Source organism: Palaemon carinicauda, chromosome 40, assembly GCF_036898095.1.
Source record: "Palaemon carinicauda isolate YSFRI2023 chromosome 40, ASM3689809v2, whole genome shotgun sequence".
NCBI lineage: Eukaryota > Metazoa > Arthropoda > Malacostraca > Decapoda > Palaemonidae > Palaemon > Palaemon carinicauda.
In genome coordinates this window covers 40232459-40245412 of record NC_090764.1, presented here as the reverse complement: position 1 = coordinate 40245412, position 12954 = coordinate 40232459, and the positions used below count along the sequence as shown (strand labels likewise).

The window sequence follows — 12954 nt, the reverse complement described above, 5'->3', positions numbered from 1 at the left end:
AGAGGATCAATCTTATTTAGTTGTATTAAGGAAACTTCATTACTGTAAGGTAGTCTCTTTCGACCCTTCACCTCCTGATATGTAACTGTTCTTAGATGAGTCAGATGAATGAGACTTTTGTGTAACATGGCTGCCTTAGGTGTGTGATCAGCAGCAAAAAAAATGCATTTGCATAAACTTTTTGGAGATACAAGCATTCCATGAAAGTTTGAGGAAGCACTCGGTAGTGCTAGTGCTGGTGAGCATAAAAAATGCTGTAGTAGCTTACGCCAATAAGCAAGGGGCGCAGGTACCTTACTTCTTTGCTAATTAACAAAGTTGATACATCTTGCCAGTGAATCATGCCATGAGCTCTCAACCAGATACTGTACATCTTGGGAAGCTTATGCCTTAACCTCATTTCAGTCTGATTCATAATATAATCAATCAAGTACTGTTCATGCCAGGTCTGGTATAAACTTGGTTCCTTCCAGTTAGCTGTTATCATCTTCAGCACAGATTATGGATTTACTCATCGATCTTCAAAGAAGCACCTTTTAGTCATGACTGGGGAAGGATACTGCTCAGCCCTGAGCCTTGTCTTCTGATTGAAGAGGATAAATTACTCTTCCTTGGGGAAGTGATCTATGCTTGTGAAGAACATCGACTGGTCTTTCCCATCTTGGAACCTTAGGTCCCTGGGGTGGAACGTGATCCATATTTGCAAGTGTATTACGTGCATCCTCTATTAACATTTGCGGAGACCATCAGACATAGTTCTAACTCTCAAGATTGTCTTTTTTTGCTTTTATGAAAAGAGTTGACATGTTGCATGGACTCTCATGTTTATCAAATAAGGTTAGAAGAAGGTCTATTAGTTTTTTCCCAAAATTGTGACCAAACTCAGAACTCATGGACACATGACCATTGTTCAAGACCTTTTCAGTATCCTTGCTTCGTGAAGTGTTAGTGAAAATCAAGTGGATGTTTTACGTCCTGTGAGGGCTCTTTGGTGCTTTCTAAGGAGGACTTGACATCTCAGGCCTGAGTTTCAGAGACTCCCTTAGCATTAGCAGAGCCAACAAAGAATGGCTAAATACACTCTTTTTGATTTTGTGAGGTGATCAAAAGCATACGCTTCCATCTTTAAGGGGGCCTAGGTACCAACTCAAACTAAAAGCCTTGAAGTCAGGAGTATTGATCCTACTTTAGACTCCAAAGAATCTTACTGTTAGACAGCGGATGAAGGAGTTTCGAAGTATCCTAATCTTCACAGCCTTTTATTCAAAGGAGCGTACCCATAAGTTTCTTAACACTTGTTCTTGCCCTGTAGCAGCGGCTCTAGTAGCTGTTTATCCTGTCCAGGTTCTCTACAGGACAGGAAGCATTTTGTCTATGCTAAGATGTTTGCTGTAGGTCTGGAGGAAAGGTAGAATGACTGGCTCCTCCGCATCTTCTTTCCTTCCCCTCACTTAGGGATAAAGCATTGGTACTGTTACATGCTGGATCTGACATTAATTCTGGTAAGCTACATTTCTGAACACCTTTTTTAGACTGGATTTGAAAGGAGTAGCTCTACTCCATCATCCCTTTACAATTGGGAGGTTGGTGTAATGAATAATGAATACCTAACCATTGGCTACTTTGCACAAGGTAGTTTATTCCAGATTGCATCTCCCCTTCATGGTAGAAAGATTTCTTCATTGATCGTGAACCAGGTACAGTATGTAACCAACTACTGGCCAGGACTTATTAGCCTACTTATCCATATGATGGTTTGATAGGAGGTTGCAGCAGTTATCTCCCTTGCTCCTGTACAGGTCAAGAGAGATTGGCATATTCTAGGAAAGAAAAAGAACTAACAAGTTAGCTGTTAGAGACTTCCCACCCACCAATGAGTGAATTTTCCTATTTCAAAGGATGAAAGGTTTATATATTCATGGAAACAAATAACATATTTTGAAAGTGATGTGTATTTTCATAGCTCTACAAACCTTAGTCATTTAAAGTTAAACTTCCCTCCACAACCACTCCTCTGTCCTGAGCCAAAAGTCAAAAGGGAAGAGTCTTTGATTGGACAGTGAGTGTCTACTTGCCAGCGCTCACCAGTTGTCGTTATGTACCTTTTTAATGATTTAGATATGTGTTTGAGCTTGCAAATAACATTCAAACTTTGTTGTTTCACATTTCTGGAAGCGTAATTACTGTATCTTCAAACAAAATATGAACAAGAGTATAGGTTGCGATAGTTAATATGGACAGGATTTTTTTTTATTATTACCAAAAAAGGTTAAGAACCACTGCTCTAATGAAATATACTGTACAGTATTCACTTTGTTTTGCAGGATGATAGTACATCCAAACAAACTTGGGCACATAAGTTAGCTGTTGACTGGAGTTTGAAGTCAAAAATCCGTTTCAGATCCCCCAAGCTTCTTCCTTGGAAACATAATTTTAAGGTTTGTATTTTTTCAGTCAAAGAACTTAATGTGTTATTATTCTCATTCTTTATGGTGTATATATATATATATATGTGACTTGATGGATGGTTACTTTTCCATTGATGTACAGTACATTATTCCCTCGTGAAATACTTATTAAAATTAAAGTTTTAAACATTAGACTTAGCTGGTGGATATATATATAGCTAACGTCTCTGACGTACGGCAGAAAATTCAAAACTCCCGGGCAATCATAGATTGGGAAGCTAGGTGTACTACTAGCGCCACCACTCGCCAGGATACTGGAACCATTCCACAAGTCCTCAGTTCTTCTCTGCCGCTGTGGCGACAACATGGGAACTTTCATGGGCGCGCATAACCTCCTGTTTTCTACAGCTTTGGTGAAGTACTTGTTTTTTGGTTAATGGCATTCGCTTGGTTGGATTTTCCTACGACTTTTCTTGAAACTCTTTTTGATTTTACTATTTTTGACCCTTGCTTGTTTGATCTCTCTCTGGATATTCCAAAATGGCCGACCCTTCCCCTGTGTATAAGAAATGTGTGAAAGGCTGTAAGACCCGCCTTCCTAAGGCCTCGATTGATCCCCACTCTATTTGTAACTAATGTAGAGGTAAAATATATCAGTTAGGGGATTGATGTGATGAGTGTGTTATTCTATCTGATACCGGGTTGCTTGAATATGAGAAGTACACTCGTAAGTTAGAGAGAGATAGGGTTAGGAGAAGCTCTTCTCACTCTAGAGAATTCTCCTCTCCCCATGTACCTGTACCTATTCCTTCCCCTGTAGTGGTAGACCATGAACCCCCTACTAGCACTAACAAGCCTTCACTGATGGACATGATGAAGGCAATTCATGCCCTTGGTGCCAAGGTCGAGTCGCTTGCTACGGACAGGAACCAGCTAATGTCCGACGTTAAATTGTTGAAAAGTGCCAGTGTTAGTGATAAAGGTGCGAAGAATGTGTTCAGTGTTGCAGAGGGTACGTCTGTTCGTACTTGTCGTTCACCCAGTCTGAGACCGCTTTCAAGCCCCCAACCCCTGGGAGAAGGAATGTCAAATGACGAAAGGGAACGATAGGTTTTAACCTACAAACAGACGTCCCATCACGAGTTGCGGTTGATGTTGCACGTAACGATCGCCCTTATCATGGGAGAGGTGTGGTTAAGTTCTCTTCATCGCTAGCCTTGAAGGACACCCATGACCTGGTATCTAAAACGGGTCGCAAGGTGCTGCCTTCGTTGTTTTCAGGCTGCAGACCGTAGGTGGACACCCCTGCATCGAGGTTCATTCCTCCCTTTCGTGGTAGAGCCTCCAGCAGAGGCAACTCTTGCTCTGATGGAAGACGAGGTAAAAGGAGGGGAGCTAGATCAGGTCGTGGCAGAGTCTGACTGCCCTCAACTTCAGACAGCAGTAGGGGCCAGATTGAAGAACTTCTGGCAGGCTTGGGAGAGAAGAGGAGCAGATCAGTGGTCCGTCCTCTTGTTGAAGGAGGGGTACAAAATACTCTTTGTAAAGAAACCCCCTCTAGTCCAAGAGCTGATAGATCTCTCTCCCAGATACCGGGAGGACGCAAGAAGACAAGCTTTGCGCCTACAGGTGTCCCTTTTGTTAAAAAAGGGGGCTGTCAAGAAGGTGTTAAACCACCAGTCTCCAGGCTTTTATAACTGCCTCTTCCTAGTTCCAAAGAACTCAGGGGGTTGGAGACCAGTGCTGGATGTGAGCGCGCTCAACGCGTTCATTCTGAAATCGAAGTTCACAATGGAGACTTCCAAGTCTCTGCTAGCAGCAGTAAGGGAAGGCGACTGGATGGTCTCTCTAGACCTCCAAGACGCATACTTCCATATCCCGATTCATCCGACCTTCCAACACTATCTAAGGTTCGTATACGGGAAGGAAGTCCTCCAATTTCGAGCTCTGTGCTTCGGTCTCAGCATCGCCCCTCTTGTGTTTACGAAACTCATGCGGAACATGTCGAGCTTCCTGCATTCGACAGGTATCAGAGCCTCCCTATACCTAGACGACTGGTTACTCAGGGCGTCGTTCTTCGATCGCTGTCTGAAGGATCTCGGATTGACTTTGGTCCTAACGAAGGAGTTTGGTCTCCTAGTCAACGAGGAGAAGTCTCAACTGACCCCATCTCAGACAATTCTCTATTTGGGGATGGAGATACGGAGTCTAGTTTTTCGGGCTTTTCCATCGCCCACATGACTAGAACAAGCTCTCATAAAGATTCGTCTTTACCGAAGGAAGAGCATTTGTTCTGTAAGGAAGTGGATGAGTCTGCTGGGAACACTCTCGTCACTGGAGCAGTTTGTTTCCTAGGGAGACTCAGTCTTCGCCCTCTCCAGTTTCTCCTCGACCTTCATTGGGACAAGGAGAAGGGCTTAGAAGCAGTGACCATTCCGCTTCCAGAGACGGTCAAGAGTTGCCTGAAATGGTGGGACGACAATCTCAGACTTCAGGAGGGCCTCTCTCTAGCACACAACAACCCAGACCATGTGTTGTGCTCAGATGCCTCAGACTCGAGGTGGGGAGCAACACTAGGCAAACTAGAATGCTCGGGTCTATGGACCAAAGACCAGGAGAGTCTTCACATCAACCAGAAGGAGCTTCTGGCAGTTCTTTTGGCCCTTCAAAGTTTCGAAAGACTAATCCGAAACAAGGTAGTGCAAGTAAACGCAGACAACACCATAGCGTTAGCCTACATCTCCAAGCAAGGCGGGACCCACTCGCAGTTCCTTTACTTCACTGCAAGGGAGCTTCTGGTTTGAACGAAGGAGAAAAACATCACCTTACTAACAAGGTTCATACAGGGAGAAAGGAACGTGATGGCAGACTGCCTCAGCAGAAGAGGCCAAGTCATTCCCACAGAATGGACTCTGCATCAGGAGGTTTGCGAGAAACTATGGTGGATATGGGGACGTCCGTCCATAGACCTATTCGCAACCTCGAGAACATACTGCTTCCAACATACTGCTCTCCAGTTCCAGATCTAGAGGCGGTCCACATCGACGCGTTCTTGCTGGACTGGTCTCACCTGGAAGTGTATGCGTTCCCCCCTTCAAAATCCTTTACAAAGTCCTACTAAAGTTCGCCTCTCACGAAAGGACCAAGTTGACATTGGTTGCTCCCCTCTGGCCATCAAGAGAATGGTACACCGAGGTACATCAATGGATGGTGGACATACCAAGAAGCCTGCCAATGAGGTTAGATCTGCTCCAGCAACAACACATGAAAAGATTCCATCAAAACCTCCACGCTTTTCGTCTAACTGCCTTCAGACTATCGAGACTCTCGAAAGCTCGAGGCTTTTCGAAGGAGGCAGCTAGAGCGATTGCCAGAGCAAGGAGATCCTCTACCATCAGGATCTACCAGTCCAAATGGGAGGTGTTTCGAGATTGGTGCAAAGCCACCTCAATTTCCTCGTCCGATACCTCTTTAGCCCAAATAGCTGACTTCCTGCTACACCCTAGGAGTGAACGTAACTTTTCCTCCTCTACCATTAAAGGTTACAGGAGCATGTTGGCTGCGGTTTACAGGCACAGGAACCTAGACCTCTCGAACAATAAAGACCTTCAAGACTTTCTCAAGTCCTTCGAGACTTCCAAGGAGCATCAGATAGTGACTACAGCTTGGAATCTGGATGTTGTCCTGAAATTTCTTATGTCTGAGAAATTTGAACCTTTACACTTAGCCTCTTTTAAAGATCTCACCTTAAAGGCACTTTTTCTAGTGAGTCTAGCGACTGCGAAGAGAGTTAGTGAGGTTCATGCCTTCAGTAAGAACATCGGCTTCTGTACTGGAAAGGCAGTATGCTCCTTGCAACTTGGTTTCTTGGCCAAGAATGAGCATCCTTCCCATCCATGGCCAAAATCTTTTGAGATTCCCAACCTGTCAGATATGGTTGGTGATGAGATAGAGAAGGTCCTGTGCCCTGTGAGAGCTCTTAAATTTTACCTAGACAGAACCAAGAATTTACGAGGCGAGTCTGAAGCCTTATGGTGTTCGGTCTAGAAGCCGCCCTTACCGATGTCAAAGAACGCCTTATCGTATTTTGTCAGGTTCTTGATTAGAGAGGCTCACGCTCTCTGCGGTGAGGCTGACCTTAGATTGCTGAAAGTAAGAACACATGAAGTCAGAGCTGTGGCAACTTCAGTGGCTTTCAAGCAAAATCGATCCCTACGAAGCATTATGGACGCAACCTTTTGGAGGAGTAAATCAGTGTTCGCTTCACATTATTTAAAGAATGTCCAGACTCTTTACGAGGACTGCTACATTTTGGGACCATTCGTAGCAGCGAGTGCAGTAGTGGGTGAAGGTTCTACCACTGCATTCCCCTAATCCTAATACTGTACCTTTTTTCTTCTCTTGAAACTATTGTCTTTTTGGTTGTATGTAGAGACTGGGACAGTCTTCCGCAATCTTTTGATTTTAGCGGGTGGTCAAACTTGTTTCTTGAGAGTGCCCAGATACAGGGTATTGGTTGAGGTCCTGTCATAGGGGTGTTCACCCCAGATATGACAGCTCCTAGAGGTCTTTCAGACCCCTGAGTGGATCGCTGGGCTTCATAAGGATAGCGGACTAATGAGGCAGAGAATCATAAAAGTCAGCTTCCTTATCAGGTACGAACCCTCAAGTTTGTTGTTATCAAAACTCTTGAGTTATATTCCTATGTTGTTTACTGCTGGTCTCTTACCCTCCACCAAGGGTGTCAATCAGCTATATATATATATCCACCGGCTAAGTCTAATGTTTAAAAATGATATTTTCATTATAAAATAAATTTTTGAACATACTTACCCGGTGGATACATATAATTAAACTCCCTCCCTTCCGCCCCTCTAGAGACCTATGGGCAGAGAAGACCTGAGGACTTGTGGAATGGTTCCAGTATCCTGGCGAGTGGTGGCGCTAGTAGTACACCTAGCTTCCCAATCTATGATTGTCTGCGAGTTTTGAATTTTCTGCCGTACGTCAGAGACGTTAGCTATACAGTATATATATCCACCGGGTATGTTCAAAAATGTATTTTACAATGAAAATATCATATAAAGTTATTGGATATTGTTTATTCAAAGTATCAAACCTGTGAAATGAGCACACATCACAGTTATAAGGATTTATATTTAATGAAGCACGCATAACTAAAATAATGCAAATGCCTATATGCAAGTTATTACTGTTATATTTATTTCTTTTAGAATATTAGATAATTACAAAAGGTAAGGCAAGTTAATCCCTTGCCATAGTATATTATGTTCATTTTAGGAATAGACGGGTGAAAATCCATGCTTATATATCACAAACCCATAATACTCTATTTTATGATAGCCTGATACTGTATGTGTTTGCTAACTTCATATACATTACTCAACAGAAGAAGAATTCCCCCAGTTACAGTCAGTCGTCAATGCATCATAGCTTTTCTGACCCTGTAGTGGAACATTTGATTTTTGTGTGTTTGCTATGTTGTAAACACTTAGCAAACTGTGCTCCATATTAATTTTAGTCTACGCTCTTTATCATATTTTCAGTTAGACAATTTTATGTCCCAGAGCATATCAAACCGTACAGTATTTCTTAAGGATTCTCGGATAAAGTTTTTTGTACATGTACAAACAGTTTACCTGTGATTGAGGTTTTATTTAATGAAATCTTACCTGGTAGTCATTATGCTTTAATCATCAAAGCCACTGGCTTCCGAACTTTAAAAATATTATTACCCCTGATCTCGCCCTCTCACCACTAAATGCGATAAGTGGTGCCACTGGGCAAACACACAAACCCACCATTACCTTCTAAGAACTTCATATAATCATCATCTGGCTCATAGATCACTTCCGCTTGCTCCTATTTGATTCAAGATTGATATGAGTAATCTGGTTTTAAAATTTGAAGGAGTTGATGGCTATGTAATTTAGGTGGTGACAAAGTATTTTGAAAAAGGTATGGGAGAAGTTGAAGTACTAGAAGTTAATGATGGAGGCAAGTGAATGGGTAACTAATTTGGAGACAGTGGAATTATTGATAGGGTATTTAGTGACATTTAGTATGATGGGTAAGTGAAAAGTAGATTTTAAATATTAATGATGGAAAGATATTATGTACTGTAATAAAAACTTTGATTACAAATTACTGAATGGTCGTTTTTCATTGTATAGTAGTAAAAAAAAAAACATAATAATTATAGTTATTTTAGTCTCTTCCAGAGAGGCCCATAGTAAAGAAAGGTATCATGCAAATATTCAGCAAGTTATTTTCTTGCTTTTTTATTATATTGCAGCTTAGATTTTAATATTGTATAGAATAAAGCATAGATTAAGGACACCTAAAGGGTTTTGCGTAGTGTCTTATTTATATATAGCACTGTGTTAAAACATGGGTTTAATGTATCATTACTGAATTGTGATTGTTTTAACTCATTGGCATGTTTAATTCTGTAGACATCTGAGGAAGCTTCAGGCACAACAGGCTTTGTTCGTTGTCTTAGTTCAGCATCAGAAGAAAATGAAGATCGCACTCTGGATACTTCTGCCAATGCTAAGTTTTATCAATGTTGTTTACTTTGGCAACACCCAAATCTTCCATGGATTCAACTTTTCCCAAGAGACAATATTAAGATATCATCCCAGACTGGAATTTTTGGGAATGACCCAAAATTAGCAGATTCTCTTCTTGCTGAATGGTAAGTTTTACTTCTCATGTCTTTTAGGATATCGTAGAGACTAAGTTTTGGTGCATTTATGTTGTCCCATGACCAGACTTTTTCATTGGCCTTTAATGGGTAAAGAAGGCTGGTGCCATTTGGATGTTTTTTTTACTTTTCCTTCATTTTTCATTCGTATCCATAATTTGTGTCATTCATTTATACATTATTCTCTCATTTTTTTGTGATTATGATAATTTTTATTTGATTTTACCAATTGTTTTGATTTTAGCTTATTTCAGCCCAGTGATACCCTGTATGTCGTACTATGATAGTATCAGAAGTAGACTGCTATTTAATATTGTCCTAATTAAGTTCTCAAACAGTCATCCTGCATAGGAGTACCTTTTGAGTGAAAGCAAAATTGGTCTTTGAAGCTTGTTAGTAATGTACTGTACTATAAAAATCCTGCTAAGTCAGATTTTGGCAGCTTAACACTTTCTCTCATTGTCTGAGTGAATACCAAAAACCACTAGGGAAAAGAATTATTGAGCCTTTTGCTCTTAGTGTGGTCATTTTTTTTTCTTGCTATTTATAGTGCTAGCAAACTGTAGTGGTATCCTTATCATGCCTAAAAGTAAAAGAAGAATTCTATCTAAATATAGGGAAAAGATAGTCCTTGTAAAACTGTACTAAGTAACAAAGCATTAGGTGGCACCTCCTGATACCCTCACCTTGAGTGAGTAGTGCTCCCTTTAGATTTGGAGGGGTGATTTGAGGCCGGTTTGCGGTAATTAGCAGAGAAAGCTATATGATATACTGTAGTAAGTAGTTAATTTTAAAGTAATTGAGAATAGTATCTAATTATCATTGCCAATTGAAATAGTATTTAATAGTGATATTGTGATATGTTTCTTTGTATTCTTGTTGCAAAACTTTGAGGGCCGATATCTCTGCTTCATGGTTATTGACATTCAAAACTAATTTTCTCCACGAGAAACTCTTCGAAAAAACACTGTGCCCAAAAAAAACTCTGCTTGCTGCAAGTCCAATTACAGAAGGATGTCCTAGAGGGCGCGCGTGGTAGGTGTCGTTGGGGAGTTCAACCATGTTATCTAGGGCCTGTCACGGCCCTCCCCATTGATGAAGGGATTATCTAAATGGAAGACAACCTGTGAATAGTGGTTTACACACGCTTTTGTTTAATACACGACACCTACAAGGTGTTCGCGCGAGGGTTGTAACCTCTGCATTCCATGCTTTTATCTTTCTCTAGTATATTTGGAAGATTTATATTAGGAAAGGTATAAGGAAGGACCTTTCTCACCGGCCGTCACAGGCCGCCCCAGAAAACTAATTTTCTCCATTATTTACAAAGATATTTCAAATCCAAAGACATCGTTGTAAAGAAAAATAAAAACTCAATAATTTGGTAAGAATGGTAAGAATATTTGAAATTTGTATTTTTCAATATTAAACTTAGCCGGTGATCATATCAGCTGTCAGCTCTGCTGCCCGACAGAAAAACCTAAGGACAAATTACGCCAGCGATCGCTATACAGGTGGGGGTGTACATCAACTGCGCCATCTGTCGAGCAGGTACTCAAGTACTCCATGTCAACACAGAACCAATTTTCTCTCTGTCGTGCCACTGGCAAGACCTACTAAATACGCTGTTACTAACTGGATTTGTTTTCACAACTATTTGGTGAAGTACACTATTCTAGTTTTGAGCTTTCGCTATGCAGGGGTTTTATCTTCATCTCAAAACTTGAACTCGTTTTGGATAGATTTAATTATGGTGACAAAGAGAGTATGGACTCTCTTTCACTTTTAAATGGCCGACCCTTCCCTTAGACGGAAGTGTGTTTAGGTTTTTAGTAATTTTGCTTAACACGTTATAGATCTATATATTTTATATCTCTCCGCCTTTATTAGGCCTCTTCGATTAACTTTCCATTTATTATAAACATATAAAAATAAATTTTTATGTTTTGTTTATATGCGACCTTTCCTGATAGTAGGCGGTCCTAACTTGGAACCGAAGTTAATCAACGTTGAGCCCGTTATATCGTATTTAGCCTTTAAGGAATTTAAAACTTTTTAAATTTAATGTTTTATGAAAGAATTTCTTTGATAGTCTTCGTACTGTTTTCAAAGATGAACTAACGTTTAGTTTTTTTAGACAACGCAGTTGTTGACGTTCAGGACGTTCAACATGCGCTCTATCGTTACGATAGAGAGAGAGTGTATCACGGTTTCACTTTGCAGTAAGAGTAAATCGATTCTGACGTTTCGTTCATTCTTTCTTAACTTAAATGGTTTAAATTCTAAATTAAAGGAACTTTTTATTTGGAAAACCTTTCAGTTTTTTTCCTTTAGCCAAATAACATGTTTTTTTGACGTTATATAATTGGGCTCTTCTCTCAGGTGCGAAATCAAGAGAGAAAGAGAGAGAGAGATAGAGACGGAGGGAGAGAGAGGAGAAAAAACGTTCCGTTCAAGCGGGTAACGTTGTTCTCGTGTTACTCTCCTCCCTAGTCGCTGTACGGGGAAGAAGGTAAACGTTTCTAGGGTTTTATTCTTGTCCCCAGGCTATGTGCGGTGAGAGTTTGTAAACGTAGTTTATTTGAACTAGTGTTTAGTCTCTTTCCCAGCCACTGAATTCTTTATCTTTATATATGTTTTCTGTTTTTGCTAGTATTAATGAGCTGCATTATACGACTGTTTTCGCAATTACTACCTTTTAATGAAGGGTAGAATTGCGTGTTTCAGGTAGAAATCAGTAAAGTTTCGATTTCAGTGAAATAAGTGCAAAACAGAAAATCGAAGTGATAAAGTGATATGCGCAAAGTGTTACAGTGTTGCGTCCGAGGGTTCGTCTGTTCGTGCCTGTCGTTCACCTAGTCCGGGACCTCTTGCAAGCTCCCAAGCCCAGGGGAGAAGTAATGTCGAACGACTTATGGGTTCGTCAGGCCTTGATCAACGAACAGACGTTTCCCTCCGTGGTTTCGGGCGTATCTACCCAAGATCGCCCCACCCACACAAAGACGAGAGAGCCCATTTACTTCTCGTCTGCGGAAGAGCTTTCTCGTAAGAAACCATGGACCAAGGTCTCGCAGCTTATTAAGCGCAAGTCGGTCCCTTCCGCGCAAGTCCAACGGCCCAGTTGTAGCCACTGGGTCAGTTCGGACTCGCTGCAGTCTTCCGACGACTGCTCACCTCCTAAGAGAGGCAAAGCGGTACCGCAACAGGCAGTAACACCGTCTGTTGCCGCACCTGCTACTGTAGACCCTAAGTGGTCTTTGCTGCAGACCATGCAGACACAGTTAACATCTTTAATGCAGGAGTATCGTGCGGAGAAGGTTGACGCTGCACCCGTTAGCCTACAACCAACCACGGTTGTGCGTTCAGTTGACGCTGAGGCTACCTTCTCCCGCACTCCGGCTGTGAGAGTTCCACCACCCATGCGCAGTGTACCCTGCCAGCCGCACGTTGACGTTCACAGACGCACGGAACCCTCCGTTGACGTTCGCGAGTTACCACAACAACAGGAGGGTGGAGTTAAGTTGCTTTGTTTTGACGCTGTGCGTCAACCTCCGCATTCTAGAGTTGTTTTGACTGCTCAGTATAGACAGTCAAAGCAGTCTCGAGTGAACACTGTATGTCCTCACGCACCTGTTGTGGTTGACAGTTCAGTTGTTGACAGTTCACAGACTGTCAAGCAGTTACATGACGTTGCCTTCTGGTCTGCTACTAATGCACCAGTGCTGTATGTCCTCACGCACCTGTTGTGGTTGACAGTTCAGTTGTTGACAGTTCACAGACTGTCAAGCAGTTACATGACGTTGCCTTCTGGTCTGCTAC

The 12954-nt window shown here is 41.7% G+C and overlaps 1 protein-coding gene across 1 annotated transcript in view; it reads left to right on the top strand.

Moving 5' to 3' along the window:
• Window positions 1–12954, top strand: part of LOC137631718 (protein downstream neighbor of son homolog) — a 129678-nt gene that overhangs the window by 50400 nt on the left and 66324 nt on the right. Inside the window, exons 4-5 of the mRNA XM_068363600.1 lie at window positions 2325–2438; window positions 8885–9126. Of these exons, the coding sequence (XP_068219701.1) occupies window positions 2325–2438; window positions 8885–9126 (356 nt within the window). The remainder of the gene's footprint in view (window positions 1–2324; window positions 2439–8884; window positions 9127–12954) is intronic.